This window comes from Ursus arctos, unplaced genomic scaffold (assembly GCF_023065955.2).
Source record: "Ursus arctos isolate Adak ecotype North America unplaced genomic scaffold, UrsArc2.0 scaffold_14, whole genome shotgun sequence".
Classification (NCBI taxonomy): Eukaryota; Metazoa; Chordata; class Mammalia; order Carnivora; family Ursidae; genus Ursus; species Ursus arctos.
In genome coordinates, this window is record NW_026622808.1 from 30611116 (window position 1) to 30635474 (window position 24359).

Genomic DNA, 24359 nt, shown 5'->3' on the forward strand with positions numbered 1-24359 from the left:
GGCTCTGGCTCCCTTGGGCCAGCCTGGCCTTGCCCTCCAGAGCCTGATGGAGGTCGCTGAGGCAGCTTGGGAGCTCAGGGTGCCATCACCGCCCACGATTCATCCCAGCAAGCACTCTGCCTTGGCCCCTTTTTCTCCCCCCATCAACATCATCTTCCGCCAGGGAGGGAAAAGTAACTGGTCCAGTTCTGTAGACCCTTAGGGGGATCTGAAGGGTTGGGAGAGGCTCACAGGCTCTGGAACGAAGTCCAAAACTGTAGGTCCAGTCATCAAGTTTCTTGGGAAGAGGACAAATTCTCTTAGGAAGGCCAGAGGAGACTGCTGGTTAGAGACCCAGGGGAGGGCCATGGGGCCTGGGGTTGCTGGGGTGCTGAGATGATTAAGCAGGGACTAGGGGTCACAGAGTCCCACCCGGTATTTGGCAGAAGAGGAAACCGCAGCCCAGAGGGGGGAGCATGGCAAGCGCTGGCACAGGGAGGCCCCCTCAGGGAAGGCTCCCCTTGAGAGGACAGACGGGCCTCCAGGGGCTGCGGAGGCTCTGAAGGATTCTGGCCACGGTCGAGAAGAAAGATCACTTCTGTGGCACAAAACTCAAGAGCATCTTCATTGAACAACTTAAAAACCAGTGGCTCTGGGACCCTCCCCCGAGGGCGTGCTGTCCTGATGTCACGTGCTCCCTGGGTCTGCACGTCTTCTGAGCACAGACAGAGGGAGGAAGAAGCAGCCTCTGGGAGTGCTTGCCCCAGAAACACCGCTCACAGGAGCCACAGGGAGCCCAAGGACACCAGCAGAATGTAGCCAGTCAGGGCGATGGGGCTCAGGAAGGCAGGGCCAGCCCTGCTCATGAACCTCATGTCGGAGATCTGCCTCTTGATCCAGTGGGTGAAGTGGGAGGTGCTGGTGTAGATGCCTGGGAAGCGGTGCTGGTTACAGCTCAGGCTCCAGCTCACCACCCCCATCTGAATCCAGGAGTTGTTCACCTGGCAGACGAGGGAGCTGCCAGAGTTGTCCTGTGCAGGGGAGGAGGGCACGCATGAGGGAGGCAGCAGGAGGACCTCGCTGCAGGCTCTGCGGAAATTCGCCCGTCTTGAGCCAGATCCCTCGCGAGAGCTGCTTAGGCTTGTGCTGCCCCTGACAGTGAGGCCTGGCTATGAACCTGCTCCGTGGCCTGGAAGCTCTGCCCTGGGGCCCCAGCTTAGGATCGCACTGGCCTCTCTCCTCATTCCCCTGCTAAGTCTCTGACCAGAACCCCCGGGGCCCCACCTCTGTCCTCCCTTAAATCCTGGCGGGCTTCCAAGGTGCCACCCTTGACCACCTTCTTTCCTACACTCCTGCTTGCAGAGTGACTCTTTGAAATGCAAACCAGCCCCCTCTTTCTGTGCAAAGCAGGTGCGTGGATAAGAATAATGTTTATAGGGGTGCCTGGGTGACACAGTGGTTGAGCGTCTGCCTTCGGCTCAGGGCGTGATCCCAGCGTTATGGGATCAAGCCCCACATCAGGCTCCTCCGCTAGGAGCCTGCTTCTTCCTCTCCCACTCCCCCTGCTTGTGTTCCCTCTCTCGCTGGCTGTCTCTATCTCTGTCGAATAAATAAATAAATAAATAAATAAATAAATAAATCTTTTTAAAAAAAGAATAATGTTTATAACAGCATGCATCAGAAAGTAATAACTGTTAGGTCCGCTGATGATGGGTTTATGATTTTGTTAAACTTCTATACTCTTCTGTATTGTTGAAAAGCTGTATAAGTCAGAAAAACAGCTCTTTCTATTTATATTTATATACATAGATACATTTTTAATGTAATTCAAACTAAGACTTAAAGAACATAATTGCTTAAAACACATAAACACGTAAATCACATAAAACACATAAACCCTTAAGGAAAAAAATAAGAAAACTATACCTAAGAATTAAATGAAGACTTACATCAAGGTAAAGATTTAGTTTGGTTTTTAGGTGAGGCGACTGAAAACAACATAAAAATGCCAGTGTTCAGCATTTGGCTTCCTGCAGTAGGAGGGCCAGATACCCTGCCTGACCTTGCTGTAGATAACTAAATGTGCGTGATGTTAAAAACTTCTCATTTCAAATGCAGAGATGAGCTGGCAAGAAAATAAAGACTCTTCAGAGTCCAAAACCCAAGGGAGGCCTAACACCCAGAGAGGTCAGCAAAACCCACATGGCTTTCGTCCCAAAGCTATTTGCCAAACCCGGCGAAACTGAGCTTCCGTTTTTCACAGCGTCGTTCATCGGTGAAGGAGATAAAAGGTAAAACCCAGGGCCCGCGCAAGGAGGGGAGCCTGCAAAAAGCTACACCTCCCAAAAAAGGACCATGCCCTCGGAAGAAGGATAAACTGGGAGCATCTGCCCTCATGGGAACTTGCAATTTGAATTCACACTATGTGTGTGGTTCTGGAAACCCAAGCCAAGGATGTCATTCAGAGTGGTCCTGGGTTAGTCATGTGCCCAGAGAATTCTCACAGAGAACACCCTAAAGAACCTTTCCTCACTCTTTAAAGCATCACCCCACACACAGGGAAGTTGAGATACCATGAGCAAATGCCAGCCAGCAGGAAAAAAACGAGAGTGTAATTAGAGCCCTCACAGCTTGGGACTCAGGGATTATCACACATGGAAGGTTCAGAGTTTCTGGTAATGCGGCACTATTTCATAGGCTTGGGAGGGATGTAATGGTGTTGGTTTTGTTATTCTTTGTTCTCCATACATGTTTTATAAATATTCTTTTTTCTCTTCAATAGAGTAAAAACAATTTTAAAAGATAACAGTGTCAGTCCTCCTTACGTTAATCTCTAAAGCTCAAGCAATTCCAAATAAAATGCCAGATGGACTTTTTTCTCAGGACCTTGACAATCTGATTCTAAAATTGATATTGAAGGATCACAGCCCATGAATTCTATGACGGGCCTGAGAAGGAAGAGCAAATGGGAGAGTCAGGCTGGGGGCAGATATGACCTACCGGAAAGTTAGATATATTCCAAAGCTGTAATTACAGAAACTGTGGTGCTGGCATAAAAACAGGAAAACAGACCAGTCATTCATCCGAGAGCCAACCTGATGCCCGCGCGTGAGGAGACGTAACACACGCTCCAGAAAGTTCTGGGAAAGGAGATCTCTGTTGTCATGGTGGGAAACCGATGAAGAAAAATGAAGTTGGATACTACCTTACAAAACTCCAGCGGAATGAACACTCTCAATGTGAGAAGTTAAAGATAGAGCTCATTAAAAACATGCAGGACTCCGACTTGAGATGAAGCCTACATTGTAAAATAAGACTTGAAGCCCACAAACTTGAAGAAGGGAGATGTGTTGGGCTTAATTCCATCAAAATTATGACTGTTCAGTGAAGGGCACTGAATCGCATTGAAGGTAGATGATGAATGAAGATAGGGCATTTTCTCTGTCTACAACACCAACTGGAGGTCGATATATAGCATATGACACCCTGAACATTAACAAGCAGAGAAAGAGAGTTGAGAGACTTCTGGGGAAGATGCAGAGAAGGAGGATCCTGGGCTCACCTCGTCCTGTGGATACACTTAGAAATCACCCACATCAGAGTAAATGAGCCAGAAAACGACCCAAAGCCTGGCGGAGCAGACTCACCGCCGCTCAATGCAGAGAAGAGGCCCCATCGAAGAGGGTAGGAAGGGTGGAAACCCAATCAGGAGTCACACTGACCTGTAATACTGTCTGTGGGAGGGTGGGATGCCACAGGAGCAGGGAGGAGAGAGGAGCAGACCCCACCCCAGGCGCAGGGGATCCCCTCTGGGAAGAAAAATGCCCCTATCATTTGGCTTTGAAAAGCGGAGGTGCCTAACCTTGTGAGTACTTACAATTGGTGGAGCTTAACACCCGGAAATTTAAAAATCAGTGGCTCAGCTCTGAGAGAGCCAGAGGGTGATAGGAGATTGAGCCCCTGCTCTGAAAGAGACAGCATAACAAACAGCCGTGGAGATACAGCACAGAAGTAGCAGTTTAAAAAAACACCTAGGGTATATGAGAAGGAGATTTATTTACTAATCGCAGAGTGTGTGCCGGAGGGGCGGGGATCTTTGGGAGACTTCTCCAGGAACAAAAGAGCCAGCAGGTGCATTTCCCACCCCTACCCTCCCAGCCTAGATACACGGACACCTGCAGGAACCAGCCCCTTGAAACACACTCCACTTAGTTTGCTAACAGTGCATCTCACCCCCACGTTCTCCTATGGATGTGCCCCTTCCCTCCCAGCTGTCCTCAGAGTTTTCCCAGGCAGCTGCAGGTCCTCCTCCTGCAGTGAACCAGCACAGACCTTGTTGGCACTATGCATCCTGCACCACATTCTCTTGCAGACACACCCCCTCCAACACACCCTCGACAGGAGGCCATCCAAAGCAGTGCCACAAGCCTGGCAGGGTGCAAGCAGCCCCAACAGGCACCAGCATCACTCCAAAGTGACTCTTGCCCTGGGGAGAGGGGGAAGATAAGCATACACACCAGTCCAACTGCAGCCCCAGCAGTGGACTGGAGGCAGACATCTGGACTGACTGCAGGCTCCACCCACCAATGAAAGTTTTCAGGGGACAGCACCTAAAAAGAACACCCTGATGTTCAGTGCTACCACAGTTCTTGCAAATACCTGTCTGGCTCAACTCAAGTCCACGGCAGCCCCAGACTGACCCACTGACAGCATAGGTACCAAAGCCTGCCCACAACAGGCAAAGAGAGCCATTGCAGATGACTGGACTGGAGGCAAACATGGCTCAGCCACAGTGGTAGGGTGCACCCAGCACACAAAGGAGACACCCCTGAAATGCCAGATTCTGGTGAACAGGGAACATTGCACTGCGGGACACTACAAAGCCTCTTCTTTGTAAGTCTCCTACTTGCAATAGCAAGAGATGTAGCTGACTTTCCTAATACATAGACACAGACACAGAGAGTTAGACAAAATGAGGAGACAGAGGAATATGTCCCGAGTGAAAGAACAGGACAGAATTACAGCAAGAGAGCTAAACAAAATGGCTATAATATGTCTGATAGAGAATTTAAAGTACTGGTCATAATGGAGCACCTGGGTGACTCAATTGGCTGAGCACCAACTCTTGATTTCAGCTCCGGTCATGATCTCAGGGTCATGGGATTGAGCCCCGTGTCAGTCTCTGTGCTCAGCAGGGCAGTGAGGAGTCTGCTTGAGATTCTTTCCCTCTGCCTTACCCCTCTTCCCCTGCCCCACTCATGTGCTCTCTGTCTTTCTCAAAATAAATAAATAAATCTTTAAAAAAATAATAATAGGGATGCCTGGGTGGCTCAGTCAATTAAGTGTCTGCCTTCGGCTCAGGTCATGACCCCAGGGTCCTGGGATCGAGTCCTGCATCAGGCTTCTTGCTCAGCAAGGAGTCTGCTTCTCCCTCCCTCTCTCCACCTTCCCCATTCATGCTCTCTTTCTCTCTGTCAAATAAATAAATATAATCTTTTTTAAAAATATAAAAAATAATAATAAAGGAATGGTCATAAAGATACTCACTGGACTTGAGAAAAGAGTGGAGGACCCCAGTGAATCCCTCAACAAGGAGATAGAAAATATAAAAAAGAATCAATCAGAGATAAAGAACTCAGTAACTGAAATTAAAAATACACTAGATGGAATTAATAGTATATTAGAGGAAGCAGAAGAATGGATCAGTGACCTGGAGGACAGAGTAATGGCAAGCAATCAAGCTGAACAGGAGAGAGAAAAATAATAATAATAAATTAAAATAGATTAAGGGAACTCGGTGACACCATTAAGTGTAATAACATTCACATTATAGGGATCCAAGAAGGAGAAGAGAGGGAAAGGGGGGGACAGAAAATGTATTTGAAGAAATAATAGCTGAAGACCTCCCTAATCTATGGGAAGGAAACAGAAATCCAGATCCAGGAGGCATGAAGAGCCCCCAGTAAAATCCACAAGACATATAGTAATGAAAATGGCAAAAAGTAGTAGAAAAGAGAAAATTTAAAAAGCAGCCAGAGAAAAGAAAACAATTACACACAAAGGAAACCCCATAAAGCTGTCAGCTGATTTTTCAGCAGAAACTTTGCAGGACAAAAGAAAGTGGCATGATATATTCAAAGCGCTGAAAGGAAAAAAATTGACAGCCAACAATACTCTATCCAGCAAGGCTACCACTCAGAATAAAAGGAGAGATAAAGAGCTTCCCAAACAAACAAAAATTAAGGAATTCATGACCACTAAACCAAGAAATGTTAAAGGGGACACTTTGGTGGAAAGGAAAGACCATAAGCAGGAGTAAGAAAAGTAGGAAGCACAAAAGCAGTAAAAATAACTGTATCTATAAAAATCAGTCCAGGGACTCACAAAATAAGAGGACGTAAAGTATGACACCATATATCTAAAACATTGGGTCAGGGGAAGAGGAGTAAAGAATGGGTCCAAACTTAAGTGACCATCAACTTAATAGAGGCTGTTGTATGCAGAAGATGTTATTTACAAATCTAATGGTAAGTACAAACAAAAAACTGATACTAGATATGCAAAAAATAAAGAGAAAGAAATCCAAGCATATCACTAAAGAAAGCCAGCAAACTGTGAGAGAGCAAGAGAAGCAAGGAACAGAGGAGAACTACAAAAACCATCATAAAACAAGTAACAAAATGGCAATGAGTACGTAACTATCAATAATGACTTTCAATGTAAATGGACTAAATGCTCCAATCAAAGACCTATGGCGACGGAACAGAGGAAAAAGCAAGAATTATCTCTACGCTGCCTACAGGAGACTACTTTCAGATTTAAAGACACGTGCAGATTGAAAGTGGGGGGATGGAGAAGCACTGACCGTGCAAATGGAAGTGAAAAGGAAGCTGGGGTAGAAAGAGAGTTAAGGGAGACTCCAGAGTGTCCACCCCGGTCGCCAGATCCCTGACAGTTTGGCAAGGTGGGGACCTCCCCTTTCCAGGAGCACTGGAGAGAGACGTGGCAGGGCTTGGCAAGGTTTAAATCAGATCAATTTAAATCTAGACTTGTAATCAGACAGGGCATGTGATAGCTGAAAGTGACTGCCCAAAATGATGTTTGAGGGAGGGAAGAAGCTTTGACAGAGGTCATGGGGGGGGGGGGTGTCCTGTCCCTGCTCTTAAAAGAACAAAGCCATTTAATGTGTACTCTCTAACAAATTGAGTCTCCTCAACAAACAAATACAGGCGGGAAGAAGTAGCACTACATCATTCATGCACGTGAAATACACAGGCGGCGACACTCTGCCTTTTTCAAAGATACAGACGTCTTCAAAGATATGTAATAAACAGACTTGAGTAGGTGCCTTTTCGGGGAGAGAAGGGGGAAAATCAAGACAGTGATAATCAAGCCAATGATGATAATGTGAGGACCCTGACCTGAGAGAGAAGATTAACTGGACTCCGGGGGCCCAGAGAAAAAGAGAACTCAGAGAGAATAATGGGGAGAGAGAAAGATCTCAAACGTGGACATTCTCTTACCACAAGGAAATAGAACCAGAGCCCATGACAAAATGTGAACTACCCGATCAAAGGAAAAGAAATTAACTTTCAAAAATGTTAAAGTGAGGGGCGCCTGGGTGGCTCAGCCGTTAAGCGTCTGCCTTCGGCTCAGGGCGTGATCCCGGCGTTCTGGGATTGAGCCCCACATCGGGCTCCTCTGCTGGGAGCCTGCTTCTTCCTCTCCCACTCCCCCTGCTTGTGTTCCCTCTCTCGCTGGCTCTGTCTCTCTCTCTGTCAAATAAAAAAAAAAAAATCTTAAAAAAAAATGTTAAAGTGAAAACAGAATTAAAATCTACGCTTGCTGTGTGGAGCGATAAGAATAGCACATGTGGCCAAGCCCTTGGGATATGGGCTTGAATTGCACATAGAACAGTCCCGGTCTACATATTTTCATCAAACAAGAGAGAATGAAAATAAGTTAGTCATTATTGTCCTCAGTGATGTATTACCACGCATTCAGCTCAATTGAAAAGGAATTAATAAAAACAAAAAAGGGATAATCCGTGCATTAGAAAGCAGAAAATCATAGCCTCGAGAAATGAAATCAATCGCTTGTTCTTAAAAAGACAACAGAATAGATAAGCACCTTGTAAATCTTACCAAGAGAAAACAGAAAGAGAAGGAAAATGCAAATACTTCATGGTGTGAGTAGAAAAGAGACAAGAACCGCATCCTGGGAAAATACGCTTCTTCAGAATCTGAAGAATGTTTGTAACCTCCTCTTTGTGGATTTAAATTCTGGATGAAATGAGTAAATTCTGAGAAAATGCAAATCACATAAGTCCAATAACTATGGGCAAAACAACTTAGAATGTGGCCCACAGCCTACCCCTGAAAGGAAAACAGGCCCACGTGGTTTCATAGGCAACTTCTACCCAGCATGCAAGGAGCAGATCGTTTATATTGTGTCAAATATTCCAGAACAGAGGCTAACATTTTTCAAGTGAAGTACTAGTGATTCTCTATCTTGATACGGGGGGCGCCTGCCTCAGCATGCCTTACAAAGGAGCCCAGCCTCATTGGAGGAAGAAAACAAAACCCAAAGGCCAGGTGGGTCATGCTGCATGGACAGTTCATGCGGGACACTTCCTTCCCAGGCCGGTACCTTTCCTGAGCCCTGCACCCACATGGCCCTGTGCCTGGCCCAGGGCCCAGCACGGGCCGTCTGTTGGATGAATAAATAAATTAAACATGTTCTAAAAAAAGATATTATAAATCTGAATCTGACAGATGAATGAAGCAGAAGGACACGGTGAGCAGGGAAAGACGATCCTGGCACGCAGGCTAGGCGGACATGAGGAGTCTGTTCTCAGGGCTGACTCGGCACATCTAATCGGAGCGTGGAGTCATCTTGAGAGCTGCAGAAAACACATTTTTTTCACTTCTGAAATAACATGCTGTTGCAGAACAGGAAGGAACAGCTCTCTCCCTGATAGACGATCTATGCCAGATTAACACCGAGCTTCATGATGAAGGTAAAGGAGCAGATCCGTGAAGGCCAGCAACAAGAAAAGGCCCAGCTACAAATTCCAGGTGCTTTGGGGGAGGCGTGCCCAAGAGAATGAAGAAAGCAAGCATCGTGAAAACCCACGAGGCAAAATCGTTACTAATTACAGCTCATAGGAGTGTAGGCCTGCAAAGCCCGAGAGTCAACTAAAAACCCTGGATATAATCAGAGAGTTCAGCTCGCTCTTTTCAACAAGATATTTTCAACAAGTGGATGAGTCTGGGGGAAGGAAATGAACAAAGTAAAAATGAAGGAAGGTCTTGTCCTGCCGAGGAGGAAGCTATAGACGCTGGTTAACTATTTGTTCATTCAGGTCTCGATATGTGTGTGGAAAATATAAGTAGCAGCATGAGATTGAGACATGACAACTTCTAAACCATTACAGCGGAAGAGTAGAGTGGGAGGGGGGGAATCAACCCAACACGTAAGGAGGGGGAACAAAAAGAAACATTCTTCCTGGTGAATGGATTAAAGGATATTCTCCCAGATATGCTGAGAAAACCAGCATCCAGCTTTATGCCCTTTAACAAGAGACACACTTAAAACAGAATGGCACCGTGGCTCCCGGAAGACAGAGCAATTGCTCTAGAATATAGTGCTTGCACTGCAATAGACAAGAAAAACAAGAAGCGTACACCTCGAAAAGAAGGAGGTAGCCTGGTGATGGGTAGTAAGGAGGGCACATATCGCATGGAGCACTGGGTGTTATACGCAGCTAATGAATCATCGAACCTTGCATCAGAAACCAGGGATGTACTGTATGGTGACTAACATAATGTAATAAAAAACATTTAAAAAAATAATAATAATTAAATTAAATTAAATTAAAAAAAAGAAAGTGATCCTTTCATCAGAAAAAAAAAGAAAGAAGGAGGTAAATTGATCACTGTTTGCAGATGATAATGTGTCTGGACTTGCAAAATTAAGGAGAATAAACCAGATCCAATTTTTAAACAAGGATGCTTGTTACACACACACACACACACGCACACACACACGCATGCACGCAAACCAAATAGATAATTCAAGCAGAAAATACAATGGAAGAAAACATACTGCTCCCAGCAGAGATTTAAATCACGTAGGCATATTCTTAAGCAGCAGCATGCAGTAACCTTGTAGAGGAAGCCATAAACTCCTTGCTCTGGACAGAAAGAAATAGAACAAAATAGTCTATTTTCCTCTAAGTTAATCTCTTAATTTCCACCAAAATCGCCACATGATTTTCTCTTTGACATTCTACTGAGATTGTTCAGTTGGAATGAACATGGGAGAAGAGCCAGGCAAATTCTTTAAAAGGAGAATAATGAAGGAGGACTTGCCTGACCACGTTAAAAAAAAAAAAAAAAGAATTAAAGAGCTACAATAATTTAAGAGTGGTGTTGGCAGAGGAATGAGACTGCAAGAGTCAGAGACAGACCAAAATAAGATGGGAATGTAGAATATAATAAAGGAGATATTTCTTTTTTTTTTTAAGATTTTATTTTTAAGAATGCCCTACACCCAATGTGGGGCTTGAACTCACAGCCCCAAGATCAAGAGGCACACACCCCACCAACAGAGCCAGCCAGGCAGTCCCTAAAAGGGGCATTTCTAATTCATTCCCAAAAAACCATTAAGTAGTCAATAAAAGATTATTTACGTAACTGGCTATATTTGGAGGAAAATAAAGCAGATTCCTTCTCTCAACCTTCCCGATGAATCAAAATTAAAATATTCAAAGAAAAGAATGAAGAACAGGTAGGAGTGAATAATTTTATAATCTTAGAGTGGGAAAGATACTTCCAAGCACAGCACAAAAACACTGTCATCAAGGGAAATCATGATAAATCAAATTTTTAAGTAACTCTGTGGAAAAAAGTCCACACCGAAAAAAGGCAAATGATGGGCAAATAGGGTAAAATATTGTAAAGCATTTTATAAAGGGTTAAAACTCCCAGTTCCCAAAATTTTTAATAACTTTTTATTTTGAAATAGTTTGAGACTCACAAAGAAGTCGCAAGTATATTTTTACCCAGATTTACTAATTGTTAATGTTTTACCATATTTGTTTTATATTCTCTCTCCATATATATTTGTGTATATGTGTGTGCGTGTTTATGTAAAAAGTATATATATTTATAAGTCATTTTAAATTAAATTGAAAAAGACATGATGTTCCTTTACCAATAATTACTACAGGATGTAATATCCAGAGTTTTTACAAATCAATAAAAACAAAAGTAGTTTAATAGAAAATCAAGAGCAAAGGACAGAGAAAGGTGTAAATGGTCCACTGAACACCTCAAGCATCTTAATCTGGACTCCCTTTGTTCTTTTACAATTTATTTGGAAGTTGAGCTCTTTCCCTGACCCTGGGTTAAGAACTTGGACAGAACCATGGGGCGCCTGGATGGCGCAGTCTTTAAGCGTCTGCCTTTGGCTCAGGGCATCATCCCGGTGTTCTGGGATTGAGCCCCGCATCAGGCTCCTGAGTTGGGAGCCTACTTCTTCCTCTCCCACTCCCCCTGCTTGTGTTCCCTCTCTCGCTGGCTGTCTCTCTGTCTGTCAAATAAATAAATAAAATCTTTAATAAAAAAAAAAAAGAACTTGGGCAGAACCAGAAGGCTTTGCTCCCTGTGATTAATGTGATCATGGTCGCTAAGATGACACAGTCACTTAAATGTATCTCGGTTCAGACATCAGAATATCCATTCCCGGGGCGCCTGGGTGGCACAGCGGTTAAGCATCTGCCTTTGGCTCAGGGCGTGATCCCCGTGTTCTGGGATCAAGCCCCACATCAGGCTCCTCTGCTATAAGCCTGCTTCTTCCTCTCCCACTCCCCCTGCTTGTGTTCCCTCTCTTGCTGGCTGTCTCTATCTGTCAAATAAATAAAATCTTTAAAAAAAAAAAAAAAGAATATCCATTCCCACACAACAATCTCAATGCCAGACTTGATTTAAAGTAAAACTTCTCCCCACTGCTGTCTAGGGCTTTTGGCAAGCAGGAGGCCTGGGAAGGAGGAAGCCAGGTCTGCTTTCCCTGTTCCTTTCCTTCGGCACCCCCTCCAACCCCAGTTTTCTAACCTGCCAAGGTTAAAGCAGGAGGGTGAGGAGGCAAGGGAGCCAGTTCATCCCCCAGGCAGTTCCTGCTGTCTGGATCTTGGGGACACGGACAGCCGACTCTGCCCCCGAGTGGGTGAACACCATACTGTCTGAGTGATTTTGTTGAAACCCCTCCCAGGAGATCTGAGGGTGGGACAGGCATCCCCCCAGCCCTTAGAGGGGGAAGAGTGAGCTCTCTCCTGAGAAATCCTCCACATAAAATCACTCTACCCCTCTTGACCCTTTGATACACACACATTGTGGAATGTCAGTCACACAACTTCCTCTGAATCCTGATACACAGTGTATGTAATGACTTAGTTGAGACTTCCTATTTAATTTTACAAAATTTACAAAATTGCCCCAGTTCATAAAATTAAGGCAGGAATAAAAGTTTTAGTCTATCAGAGGAACAAGAAGCTAAAATAAAAATAATAATGCCTAATGCTGGTGATGACTTGGAGAAAGGAGTGCTCATATACTGCTGGTATTGATATAAATGGATCAAATATTAGGGAAGGCTAATTTGTCAATATCTGTTAAGATTTTAAATATGCATACAACTCATTTTGTAATTACACTTCTAAAAATTTATTTTAGAGAAATATTTGAACAAATGTGCAAAGATCTATGAAAAAAGATTTTTACTCTGGCGTGGAAGAAAAATACGGAAATGAGTTCAGATGTCTATCAATAAGAGAACAGTTAAATAGATGATGACATAACAGTACAAGAGAATTGTTGTTCAGTATTCAAGGAGAATGGAATGTATTTATATAGATAGTCCAAGATAGTGCAAGATCTATTTCAAGTGAAAGTAAAAAATTTGGAGAATAAAAGTATAGTACAGCCTTTCATTAAAGATAAAAACTAAAAAAAAAAAAAAAAACCTAAAACTGTTTTAGAATTGCATATTGTATAGAAAGAAGTGTTGAGGATAGAAACTAAACAACTTAGAGCAGAAATTTCTAGGTAGTTTGATTATAAGAAAGTTTCATTTTCCAATATTTACATTTATGTACTACTTTTTTAAGGAAATGCATGCATTTCCTTTCAAATCACACTATATATTTTTAAAAATAAGGTAGTCACAAGGGAATCACAACAGTACAAGATTTAAGAGATGAAACCACGTTTAATTAAAAGATGATTTCATGGTTTTAAAAACTTCAAACACGAAACTAGAAAGAGTAAATCTTCTTGCTCAAAAAGACAGAAAAAGAAAACCAAATCGAGCCCAAGGGAAGCAGAAGAAAAATTAAGAGAAATAGAAAACAATGAATAAATATTAAAAACTTAACCACATACCAGGCCACTAGGCAAGTTGCAACATATTCCCTATCACTGGTATTGCCGTAGAGCCAATTTTCTTACCACACGACAACTGGGTCGGAAATCATTCATAAAACAAACAAGCACACATGTATTTGGAAATGAAAAAAAAAACCTTCTAAATAAGTCATGGGTCAAAACGAAATAAGAATAGGAATTATAGAAAATATTTAGAACTGGATAACAGTAAAAATGCCACATATTAAAATATATGGCATTTGGCTAAAGCAGTATTTAGAGGGAAATGTGTAGCCTTAAACACCTTTATTAGAAAAGAAAAAAGTCCAGGGCCGCCTGGGTGGCACAGCGGTTAAGCATCTGCCTTCGGCTCAGGGCGTGATCCTGTCGTTATGGGATCGAGCCCCACATCAGGCTCCTCCGCTATGAGCCTGCTTCTTCCTCTCCCACTCCCCCTGCTTGTGTTCCCTCTCTCGCTGGCTGTCTCTCTCTCTGTCGAATAAATAAATAAAATCTTAAAAAAAAAAGAAAAGAAAAGAAAAGAAAAAAGTCCAAAAACACAGTGGAGGTCTTTTTTATCCACTCATCTATCTATGGACACCTGGGCTGCTTCCATAACTTGGCTGTTGTAAATAAGACAATAAACGTAGGGATGCATGTATGTTTTCAAATTAGCATTTTCATTTTCTTCAGGTAAATGCCCAGCAGTGGGATTATTGGATCATAGAGTGGTCCTACTTTTTAACTTTTTTAGGAAATTCCACACTGTTTTCGACAGTGGCAACACCAGTTCGCATTCCCACCAACAGTGCAAGAGGTTCCCTTTTCTCCACATCCTCACCGAAGCCTGGTTTCTTGCGTAGTTAATTTTAGCCATCCTGACAGGCGTGAGGTGATACCTCGTTGTGGTTTTGATTTGCATTTCCCTGATGCTGAGTGATGAGCATCTTCTCCTGTGTCCGTTGGCCATCTGGAGGTCTTCTTTGGAAGAAATGTCTTTTCAGGTCCTCTCCTCATTTTTAAATCAGATTGTTGGGGTTTTTTTTGTTTGTTTGGGGTGTTTTTTGATATTGAGTTGTATGGGTTCTTTACATATTTTGAATATTCACCCATTACCGAAAATATCATTTGCATTCCGTAGGTTGCCTTTTCATTTTGTTGATGGTTTCCTTTACTGTGCAGAAGCTTTTCAGTTTGATGTAGTCCCAATTGTATTGCTTTTGTTTTAGCTTTGCTTTTGTTGGCCTCGCCTGAGGAGACAGATTCAAAAACATATTGCTAAGACTGATGTGCAAGAGTTTACTGCCTGTGTTTTCTTTTAGGAGATTTATGGTTTGAGGTCTTACATTTAGGTCTTTAATCCAGTTTGAGTTTATTTTTGTGTATGGTGTAAGAAAGTGGTCGGGTTTCATTCTTTCGCATATAGCTGTTTGGTTTTCCCAACATTATTTATCGAAGAGATAGTCTTTTCTTCGTGGTGTATTCTTGCCTCCTTTGTGACAGATTAATTAACCATGCAAGCATGGGTTTGTTTGGGGGCTCTCTGTTCCGTTCCATTGATCTGCGTCTATTTTTGTGCTGGTACCATACCATTTTCAGTACTCTGGCTTTGTAGTATAGCTTGAAATCTGGGACCATGATACCTCCAACTTCGTTCTTTCTCAAGATTGCTTTGTCTATTCTGGGTCCTTTGTGGTTTTATAAAAATGTCAGGATTTTTTTTCTAGTTCTGTCAAAATTACTGCTGGTATTTTGATCGGGATTGAGCTGAATCTGTAGCTTGTGTTGGATAGTACGGACACTTTAACGATGAATTCTTCCAAACCATGAGCATGGTATGTCTTTCCATTTATTTGTGTTGTCTTCAATTTCTTATAGTTTTCAGAGTACACGTCTGTCACGTCCTTGATTAAATCTATTCCTAGGTATTTTATTCTTTTTGATGCAATCGTAAATGGAGTTGTTTTCTTAATTTCTTTCTGCTATTTCATTATTAGTGTATAGAAATGCAACAGATTTCTGTATATTCATTTTGTACCCTGCAACTTCAATGCATTCCTTTATTAGTTCTGTTAGTTTTTGGAGTCTTTAGTGTTTTCTATATATAGTACCATGTCATCTGCAAATAGTGACAGTTTTACTTCTTCCTCGCCAGTTTGGATGCCTTTTATATCTTTTGTTTGTCTGATGGTGGTGGCTAAAACCTCAGTACTATGTTGAATAAAAGTGGCAAGACTGAACACCTTATCTCATTCTTTTTTTTTTTTTTAAGATTTTATTTATTTATTTGACAGAGATAGAGACAGCCAGCGAGAGAGGGAACACAAGCAGGGGGAGTGGGAGAGGAAGAAGCAGGCTCATAGCGGAGGAGCCTGATGTGGGGCTCGATCCCAGAATGCCGGGATCACGCCCTGAGCCGAAGACAGACACTTTAACCGCTGTGCCACCCAGGCGCCCCACCTTATCTCATTCTTGATCTTAGAGGAAAAGCTTTCAGTTTTTCACCATTGAATATTATGTGCTATGGGATTGTCATATATGGCCTCTGGTATGTTGGGGTATCGTCCCTCTAAACACACTTTGCTGAGAGATTTTTCTATGAATGGATGTTGAATTTTGTCAAATGCTTTTTCCACATCTAATGAGATGATCGTATGATCTTTATCCTTTTGTTAATGTGGTGTATCATGTTGATCGATTTGCAGATATTGAACCATCTTTGCATCCTGGAACAAATCCCATTTGATCATAGTGAATGATCCTTTTAATCTATTGTTGAATTCAGTTCGTTAATATTCTGTTGGGGATTTTTGCTTCTGTGTTCATTAGGGATATTGGTCTGTAATTTTCTTTTTGTGTAATGTCTTTGTCTGGTTTTAGTATCAGGGTAGTGCCGGCCTCATAGAATAGATTTGGAATCATTCTTTCCTTTTCAATTTTTTGGAATAGTTTGAGAAGAATAGGTAATAACTCTTCTTCAAATATTCGGTAGAATTCACCTGTGAAGCCGTCTGGTCCTGGACTTTTGTTTGTTGGGAGTATTTTGATTCCTGATTCCCTTTCATTACTAGTAATCAGCCTGTTCCAAATTTCGATATCTTCCTGATTAATTCTGGGAAAATTGTATGTTTCTAGGAATTTATCTATTTCTTCTAGTTGTCCAATTTTTTAGTGTTTTATTTTTCTACAGTTGTCTCTTATAATTCTTTGTATTTCTGTGGTGTTAGTTGAACTTCTCCTTCATTTCTGATTCTGTTTATTTGAGCCCTCTCTCATTTCCTTGATGAGTCTGGCTAAAGGCTTATCAATTTTATCTTTTCAAAGAACCAGCTCTTCGTTTCATTCATCTTTTCTATTGTTTGTTTGTGGGGGTTTTTTTTGTCTCTATTTTATTTATATCACTCCAATGTTTATTATTTCCTTCTACTAACTTTGGGCTTTGTTCTTTTTCTCTTTCCTTCAGGTGTAAGGTTAAATTGTGATTTTGTTCCTTGAGGTAGGATTGCAGCATTATAAACTTGCCTCTTAGAACTGCTTTTCAATCAAAGCATTGACAATTTTGTGTTTTTGTTTTTAAACTGGTCATTACTTTCAAAGTTATATTATTGTTTATTCTGGTCTCTATATATTTCTAATTTTTCTTTGTTATTTCCTTCCTCTACTAAATTTCAGCTGAGTCTGTTCTTTTTCTAGTTCCTTGTGGTGTTATGTTAAGTTGTTTATGTGAACTTTTTTTCTTAATACAAGCATTTGTAGCATAAATTTCACTCTAACATCTGTTTTTGCTTCATTCCATAAGTTTTAGAATAGTGTTTCCTTTTTCTTTTGTTTTGAGCCATATTTGACTTGCCATTTTTTTCTTATTTGACCCACTGCTTGTGCAGTAGTGTGTTGTTTAATATTTACATATTAAATATTTAATATTTACATTGTAGATTTTCCAGTTTTGTTTTCTTGTTGATCTTTAGCTTTATACCATTGTGGTTGGAAAATATCCTTGGCATGATTTCAGTCTTAAATTTGTAATATTTATCATGTCTCTTTTTGTGACCTAATCAGGGGATTCTATGTATACTTGAGAAAAATGTGTATTCTATTTTTCTTGGATGGAATGTTTTATATACATCTTCTAGAACCATGTATTCTGAAATATGCTTCAAGTAAAAAACGTTCTTGTTGAAAAAAATAGTAACTTTAACTGAGGGTACTCATTTAAAATAAAGTGTATCAGAGGGGAGGTGGGTGGGGGGATGGGTGAAATAGGTGATGGGGATTAAGAGTCCACTTACCATCATGAGCACCACATAATGATGCATAGAATTGTTGAATGACTATATTGCACACCTAAAACTAATAGAACACTGTATTGTTAACTATCCTAGAACTAAAATTAAAAACATCAAAAATTTTTTAAAAAGAACTGTTTTTGCTGCATCTCAAAGATTTTGAACCATTATATTTCCATTTTCATTTGTCTCAAGGTATTCTTTTAAATTTCCTCTTTGATTTCTTCATTGATCCATTGCTTATTTGGAAGTGTGTTGTTTAGCCTCCACATTTCCATTTTTTCCAGGTTTTTTTCTTGTAATTGATTTCTAGCTTCATACTGTTGTGGTCAGAAAAGATGCTTGATAGGATTTCAATCTTCTTAAGTTCACTGAGATTTGTTTCTGTGGCCTAACATGTGATCTGTCCTAGACAATGTTCTGTCTGCACCTGTGCACTTGAAAAGAATGTGTATTCTGCTGTTTTTTGGATGGAATGTGTGTGTGTGTGTGTGTGTGTGTGTGTGTGTGTGTGTGAATATATATATAACACAGCCATGTAATGCACATATATACACACACATATATATAATATATATAAAACATTCAGCATATATACTATATTAAGTCCATCTGATCTAGTGGGCTGTTCAAAGGCACTGCTTCCTTACCGATTTTCTGTCTGGAAAATCCACTCATTGAGTAAGTAATGTGCTAAAGTAAGCTAATATTATTGTTTCACTGTTAATTTTTCCTTTTATGTCTGTTAATTCTGCTTTACATATTTAGGTGCTCATATATCAGGTGCATAGATATTTGCAATTGTTATATCCTCTTGTTAGATTGATCTCTTTATCGTTATGTAATGCCCTTCTTTATTATGTTAGGGTTTTTTTTTAAATCTCTTTTGTCTAATATAAGTATTGCCACCACAACTTTTTTTTTTCTTTTTGCTTCAATTTGCACAGAATATCTTTCTCCATCCCTTCACTTTCAGGTTGTATGTATCTTTAGTTCTGAGTGAGTCTCTTATAGGCGGCATATAAATGAATCTTGCTTTTTTTCATCCATACAGTCAATTGGAGCATTTAGTCCATTTACATTTAAAGTAATTACTGAACTTTATATACTTATTGCCATTTTGTTAATCGTTATCTGGTTGTTTTTATAGTTCTTCTTTGTTCCTTTCTTCCTCTCTTGTTCTCTTCTCTTGTGCTTTGATGACTTTTTTTAGTGTTTTGCTTGGATTCCTTTCTCTGTGTGAGTGTGTGTGTGTGTGTGTGTATCTATTATAGGCTTTGACTTGTGGTTGCCATTGAGGTTCATAACATCCTATGTATAAAACAATTTATTTTAAGTTAACATCACTTAAGTTTGAACATATTCTAAACACTACATTTTTATCTCCTCACCACCTCCACATTTTATGTATATGATGTCATATTTTACAGCTAGGAAACGATTTTTGCAATCGATGCCATTGGGACAAATGAAAGTCCACATGAGGAAAGAAATAAAAATAGTCCTTTCTCTATCTTACACCATTGACAAAAAAAAAAATATATAGGGGGGCGCCTGGGTGGCACAGCGGTTGGGCGTCTGCCTTCAGCTCAGGGCGTGATCCCGGCATTATGGGATCGAGCCCCACGTCAGGCTCCTCTGCTGGGAACCTGCTTCTTCCTCTCCCACTCCCCCTGCTCGTGTTCCCTCTCTCGCTGGCTGTCTCTATCTCTGTTGAATAAATAAATAAATAAAATATTTAAAAATATATATAGGAAAATGTCTTTACGACCTCAGGAAAAGGAAAGATTTCTTAAATAAGACGCAAAAGCATAAACGAGAAAGGAAAACGTGGCTCTACATTTGACGACAATAAAACGTAAACTGCTGTTCAGCAAAGGACGGTGTAAACGTAATGAAGAACTGGGACAAGATATCTGCAATATATGCAATGAACACCGAACCAGTATCCAAAATATAAAAATATAATAGAAAGAAAAAGACAAACAATAAGAAATGTGCAAAACATCTGAAAAAGGGATTCATAGAAGAAGAATCACGAGTGGAGACCGGGCATGTGAAGAGATGTATAACTGCACTAGTGACGGGGACATGCACACAGCAGCCACGATGCCACACTATTGCTCTGTTTCTCGTCTAACAGAATGGAAAACACCTTATAGTCTGCCAGTACCAACAATGTTGGCAACAACAGAGAACAACAGAATTCTCAAACACTGCTAGAAGAATATGGATTCCTACAATCACCATGGAAAAGAATTTGTCAATAACTATTAAAGATGAAGGCATGCACAGCCTATGACCCACCAGTTCCTTGCAGGACACATCCTGTCGAGAAATTCTGGAACATGTAAATAGGGAGATTATGTGTGAGACTATCCAGCAGTTTGTGATATGAGACAACTGAAAACTAGGGAGCCTGGGTGACTAGGTCGGTTGACCATGTGACTCTTGATTTCAGCGCCGGTCGAGATCTCAGGGTCATGGGACGCAGCCCTGCGTGGGCTCCCTGCGCAGCAGGGAGTCTGCTTGAGACTCTCTCCCTCTGCCCCTCCCCCACTCCCTGTGCATGCACGTGCTTGCACACGCTTGCTCTCTCACTCTCTCTCTCTCAAAAATAAATAAATAAAATCTTTAAAAAATTAATTTACAAAAAGACCTGAGATGCATTGCCATTATTACCATTATTCTGGACAAGTGCAAAGAATATTTTCTGCCCTATTTCACAGACTGGAAACTGAAGGCCGAGGAAAGGAGATTTTCATAAGGTCACACAGTGCCCTATGAAAAGGAAGACATGACCCCTGAGAGCCCTCTCCCTGCCCTGGGCCACAAGCCCCGCACCTGACAGGAGTCCATGCCCCATTCCGAGCTGACACACAGCATGTCCTTCCCAATGAACTTCTTCTGGTCCTTCAAGAAGAGGAACTGGTACTGCTCTTGGCAGGTTTCACTGTTTATGATCTTGACAGCCACCTCCTGAAGGCTGTAGGGGGTCTTTGGGGTTACTGAAGAGACTGAGAGAGAGAGAGAGAGAGAGAGATCCTGCCTTGTCATCCCTTCAACTATTTGGCACACCTCCGTCTCGAGGTTGTCCAGATTCACTAGGGTGGGAGGCAGGGCCACTTCCTGGCATGGTAATTTATAAAGGCCCCATCCCCACGGCCTGACTTTGGAAAAAAAAAAAAACCTAAGCTCATTAAAAAGACGGAAGCAAAAGTATCCCCAGGGTCTCAGAGCAACATCTAGGCACTGAATGAGGACAAGGAGAGACTCCTCCAATAATTCAGGTTTCATGAGGGTGGAGGCTGAGCACTGACTGCTCTGTGGCTACCTGGCAAGATGTCAAGACCCCAGAGCCCAAAGTGCACCACCCCCTGGAAGGCGGGATCCCACAAACACTCCTAGATTCTAGGACTTGAGGGTGGCCCCCATGGAGGCCAGATGTTCAGGAATTATTGGTGCCTGGCGGTAACAAGTATGTATGAATGCTGCCCAATGCCTTGATGCTTCCTGAGACAGAGAACCCCATTAATAGCCAAAGATCAATTCCCTGCCATGCTGCGAGGTGAGGGCTTGGCACTGGATTCAACTTCACGTTGGCAACTGAAGTTCATGCAGGCCGTGTGTGCCTTTTACACGAGAGCACCGTGTGTATCTTCCTATCGACAGAGAGCGGGATAGTGGGCAGCATGTGTGATCGCTCAGGAACGCTTGCTGATGGAGGGAGCAAGTTAATAAGGGAATGAATGAATGAATGAATGAATGAGAGGTGCCTGCGTGGCTCAGTGGGTTGGGCATCTGCCTCTTGATTTTTGACTCAGGTCATGATCTCGGGGTCGTGGGATCGAGCCCCACACTGGGCTCCTGGCTGGGCATGGAGCTTGCTTGGGATTCTCTCTCCCTCTGCCTCCCCACCCCCCAGCCACTGCTCTCTCTCTCTCCCTCTCTCAAGTAGATAAGTAAAAAAAATTTTAAAGGTGGGAATAAACAAATGAGCCCATGCTGGAGTTGTGTCCTGAAGAGGCCAGTGTCTTGGGACCTCTGCCTGCCTTCACTTACCTCGAGCGTTTTTACGTCCCCACCCGATGGCCCAGCACATGGTTCCGACAGACGGCGTGAATCTGTTGTTGGGTAGGCAGACAGGCTGGATGAGGGGGGACCAGGAGATGGGGTCCCTGAGCTTCAGGAGGGCAATGTCCTGGGCTATGAGGTTGCGGAAGTCCTCGTGAATCACAATGCGGGTGAGTAGGAGCTGAGTGCCATTGTCTGGGAGGCGCTGGACTCCCACGTTCACGGAGTACATTTTGGGGTCCTTGGATCTGCAGGGCCCAGGGCAGGAGGCAGATTGCCAGAAGCGAGGCCGTGAGTGGTTGGAGAGACACAGACTGAGCACAGGGTAACCCAGCCAGGCCCCTAGTCCCAGATCCCCAGATTTACAGCCCCCCCCCCCACCCAGGCCAGAAAGCAAAGCTCCTGGGACCGGCCGGCTGCCCGGACTGACCTCTGCAGGCAGTGCGCAGCCGTGAGGACCCACTGGTGGTGGATGAGGGAGCCGCTGCAGATGTAGGCGCCCAGGAACAGGATGCTCACCTGCCACGGCCACTTGCCTACCTCCACCAGCCTCCCCTTCACCATCTTGCAGGCGATGTTGGTGTGACCGCAGGTCTGGAACCAGGGTTCTAAGGAGAAAGGTGGAAAGGGGACCATGCCAGCTCCGAGTGGATTCTCAAGGGACCCTCCCACCACCATACACAGCAGACTATCGAGGCAGACAGAGCCACATTCCAGCCATCGCACGGGTGGGCGAGGGCGTTTCCTACCGCCCTAACGATGATAACCAAAGGCCCAGAGGCAGCGAGTGCCCCACATGATAAAGCAATCTGCCAAACAAGGGGGACCAGCCGGCCCCTCCAGGGTTCCTTAGGAGCCACCACCCCAGGATTGATCTCTGTCCGCTCGTTTACACAGGCAGATGGTTAAGGGAGTAAAGCGGGAGACTCATTGGAGCAGTGAGTTGCCGGTCACTTTCTCACACAGGTGAGGGAGCACAAGTGAGCAGGACGCAGTGACGTTGTGCTGTAGGACTCCAGGGCCGCCTTCCCAGCCCCGCCCCCCGGGGGGTGCTCTCTGTGACCCTAGGAGGAAGCGGAAGCAAGTAGAGATGCTCCTCGGTCCCCTCCTTGCCCCTCCCTGTCCCCAACAGCAGGAGCGGGAGGAGAAGGAGCTGCATGGAACTGGTTTGGAGTCTGGGATTTTGAACTGGAACATCTTGGGCTGCTGTTTAATAACTGAACATCGTTGAGGACAGGAAAGGGAGAGAAATTCTACAGCAAAGGTTGGAGACCAAGATGAAAGACAAATAAAAAGGTTTTTTGGGTTTTTTGTTGTTTTTTTTTTTCTTTTCTTTTCTTTTCTTTTCTTTTTTTTTTTTTTTTTTTTTATGTATATAGCCTGCTGTCAAGTTTGGGCTGGCCAACAAGCTGTTAACACGCAGTCATGGAGCCTCACAGAGGCAAAGCTAGACATGCGTTTACACCCGTCAGAAGCTGGTGTGGTTCCAGAAAGTCTGTTCCCCTCAGTGTGCCTGCCAAACAAAGCATCGGGGACTCAGCAGCAGTAACCAAGGCTTGTCCTTGCCTGGGGAGGGTCCTTGATGCTGGCGGAGGGATCCCTTAATAAACAGACAAGGCTAATAATCTAGGTGGTCCATATACATTAGCAGAAACATCTAGTGGGCCCTGTTTCGTAGAAATCCCCCCCAAACCATTCTACCACATCCCAGGGCTTCTGGTACAAGGACATGTAGACGGCCGGCTCCCTTGCCACAGAGTTCCGTGGCCGGACACCTTTACCCTCAACCAGGGCCTTCCACAGGGATCCACGGGCACCCTCATGAGCCCCCACGGACTTTTGTCTTGCCTCGTTCTCTCGCTGCTTCGTTCTTGCTCGTGTCCCTATGTTCCCCAGGGGGGAGCCACATTTCCAGCTCCCCTCATATGCTGTGGTGGGGTTATGGCTACCTTGTTTCAGATTACAGCCTGCCCAATGGCCACTGTCCCACTCCGGGAGGAAAGAGGAGTCCCAGAGGCTTGCCCTTTCCTTTCTCACAAAGCTGTGGGCCTGCAGAGCCAGGGTTCTGCAGAATGGACTCCAGCACCTAAAAAGTGACTGTCCCAGGGGCAGGCGTGGGCTTCGCCTCTGCGCGCCACACCCTGCGTGGGTTCCCCAGGCTCAGAGAACTGCCCTCCTCAGAACTCACATCCAAACAACACCGACTCCAACCTCCTTCCTTGAAACCTTACACACGAATTTCAGGACTCGGCCTGGGCATGCCAGGCCCCCCCACATCTGGGGGGAGCCCTGATGGACAGGTTGGGGCGTGAGGTGTTGCAGATCAAGCTCGCCAGAGGCACAGCATCACCATCCCACACACAGGGGACACTCGGGGGCTCAAACGGACCCCACTGCAGACGACCTCTACCCCTTCGGAGCCCGGGAGTCACAGCACTCCCACTTACAAGCCGCACCTTGATGTCACGGCCCACACTCACCTGTGGTGACAGAAAGACGTGTCTTGGCTCGTGACCTCTGTCTCTGTAAGGTCACAGGTCCCCACCCCCACCTCCACATCATCACAGGCACCGCAGTCCGCTCTGTAGGGGCAGCC

General features: G+C 43.6%; 1 protein-coding gene across 1 annotated transcript in view; it reads right to left on the reverse strand.

The window, feature by feature from the left end:
• Positions 1-755: 755 nt before the first annotated feature.
• Positions 756-24359, reverse strand: part of LOC113256798 (serine protease 46-like) — a 30354-nt gene continuing 6750 nt past the window's right edge. Inside the window, exons 2-5 of the mRNA XM_048226613.2 lie at positions 22194-22371; positions 21752-22011; positions 20534-20706; positions 756-1010 (exon numbers count right to left, since the gene is read on the reverse strand). Coding sequence (XP_048082570.2) covers positions 756-1010; positions 20534-20706; positions 21752-22011; positions 22194-22371 — 866 coding nt within the window. The remainder of the gene's footprint in view (positions 1011-20533; positions 20707-21751; positions 22012-22193; positions 22372-24359) is intronic.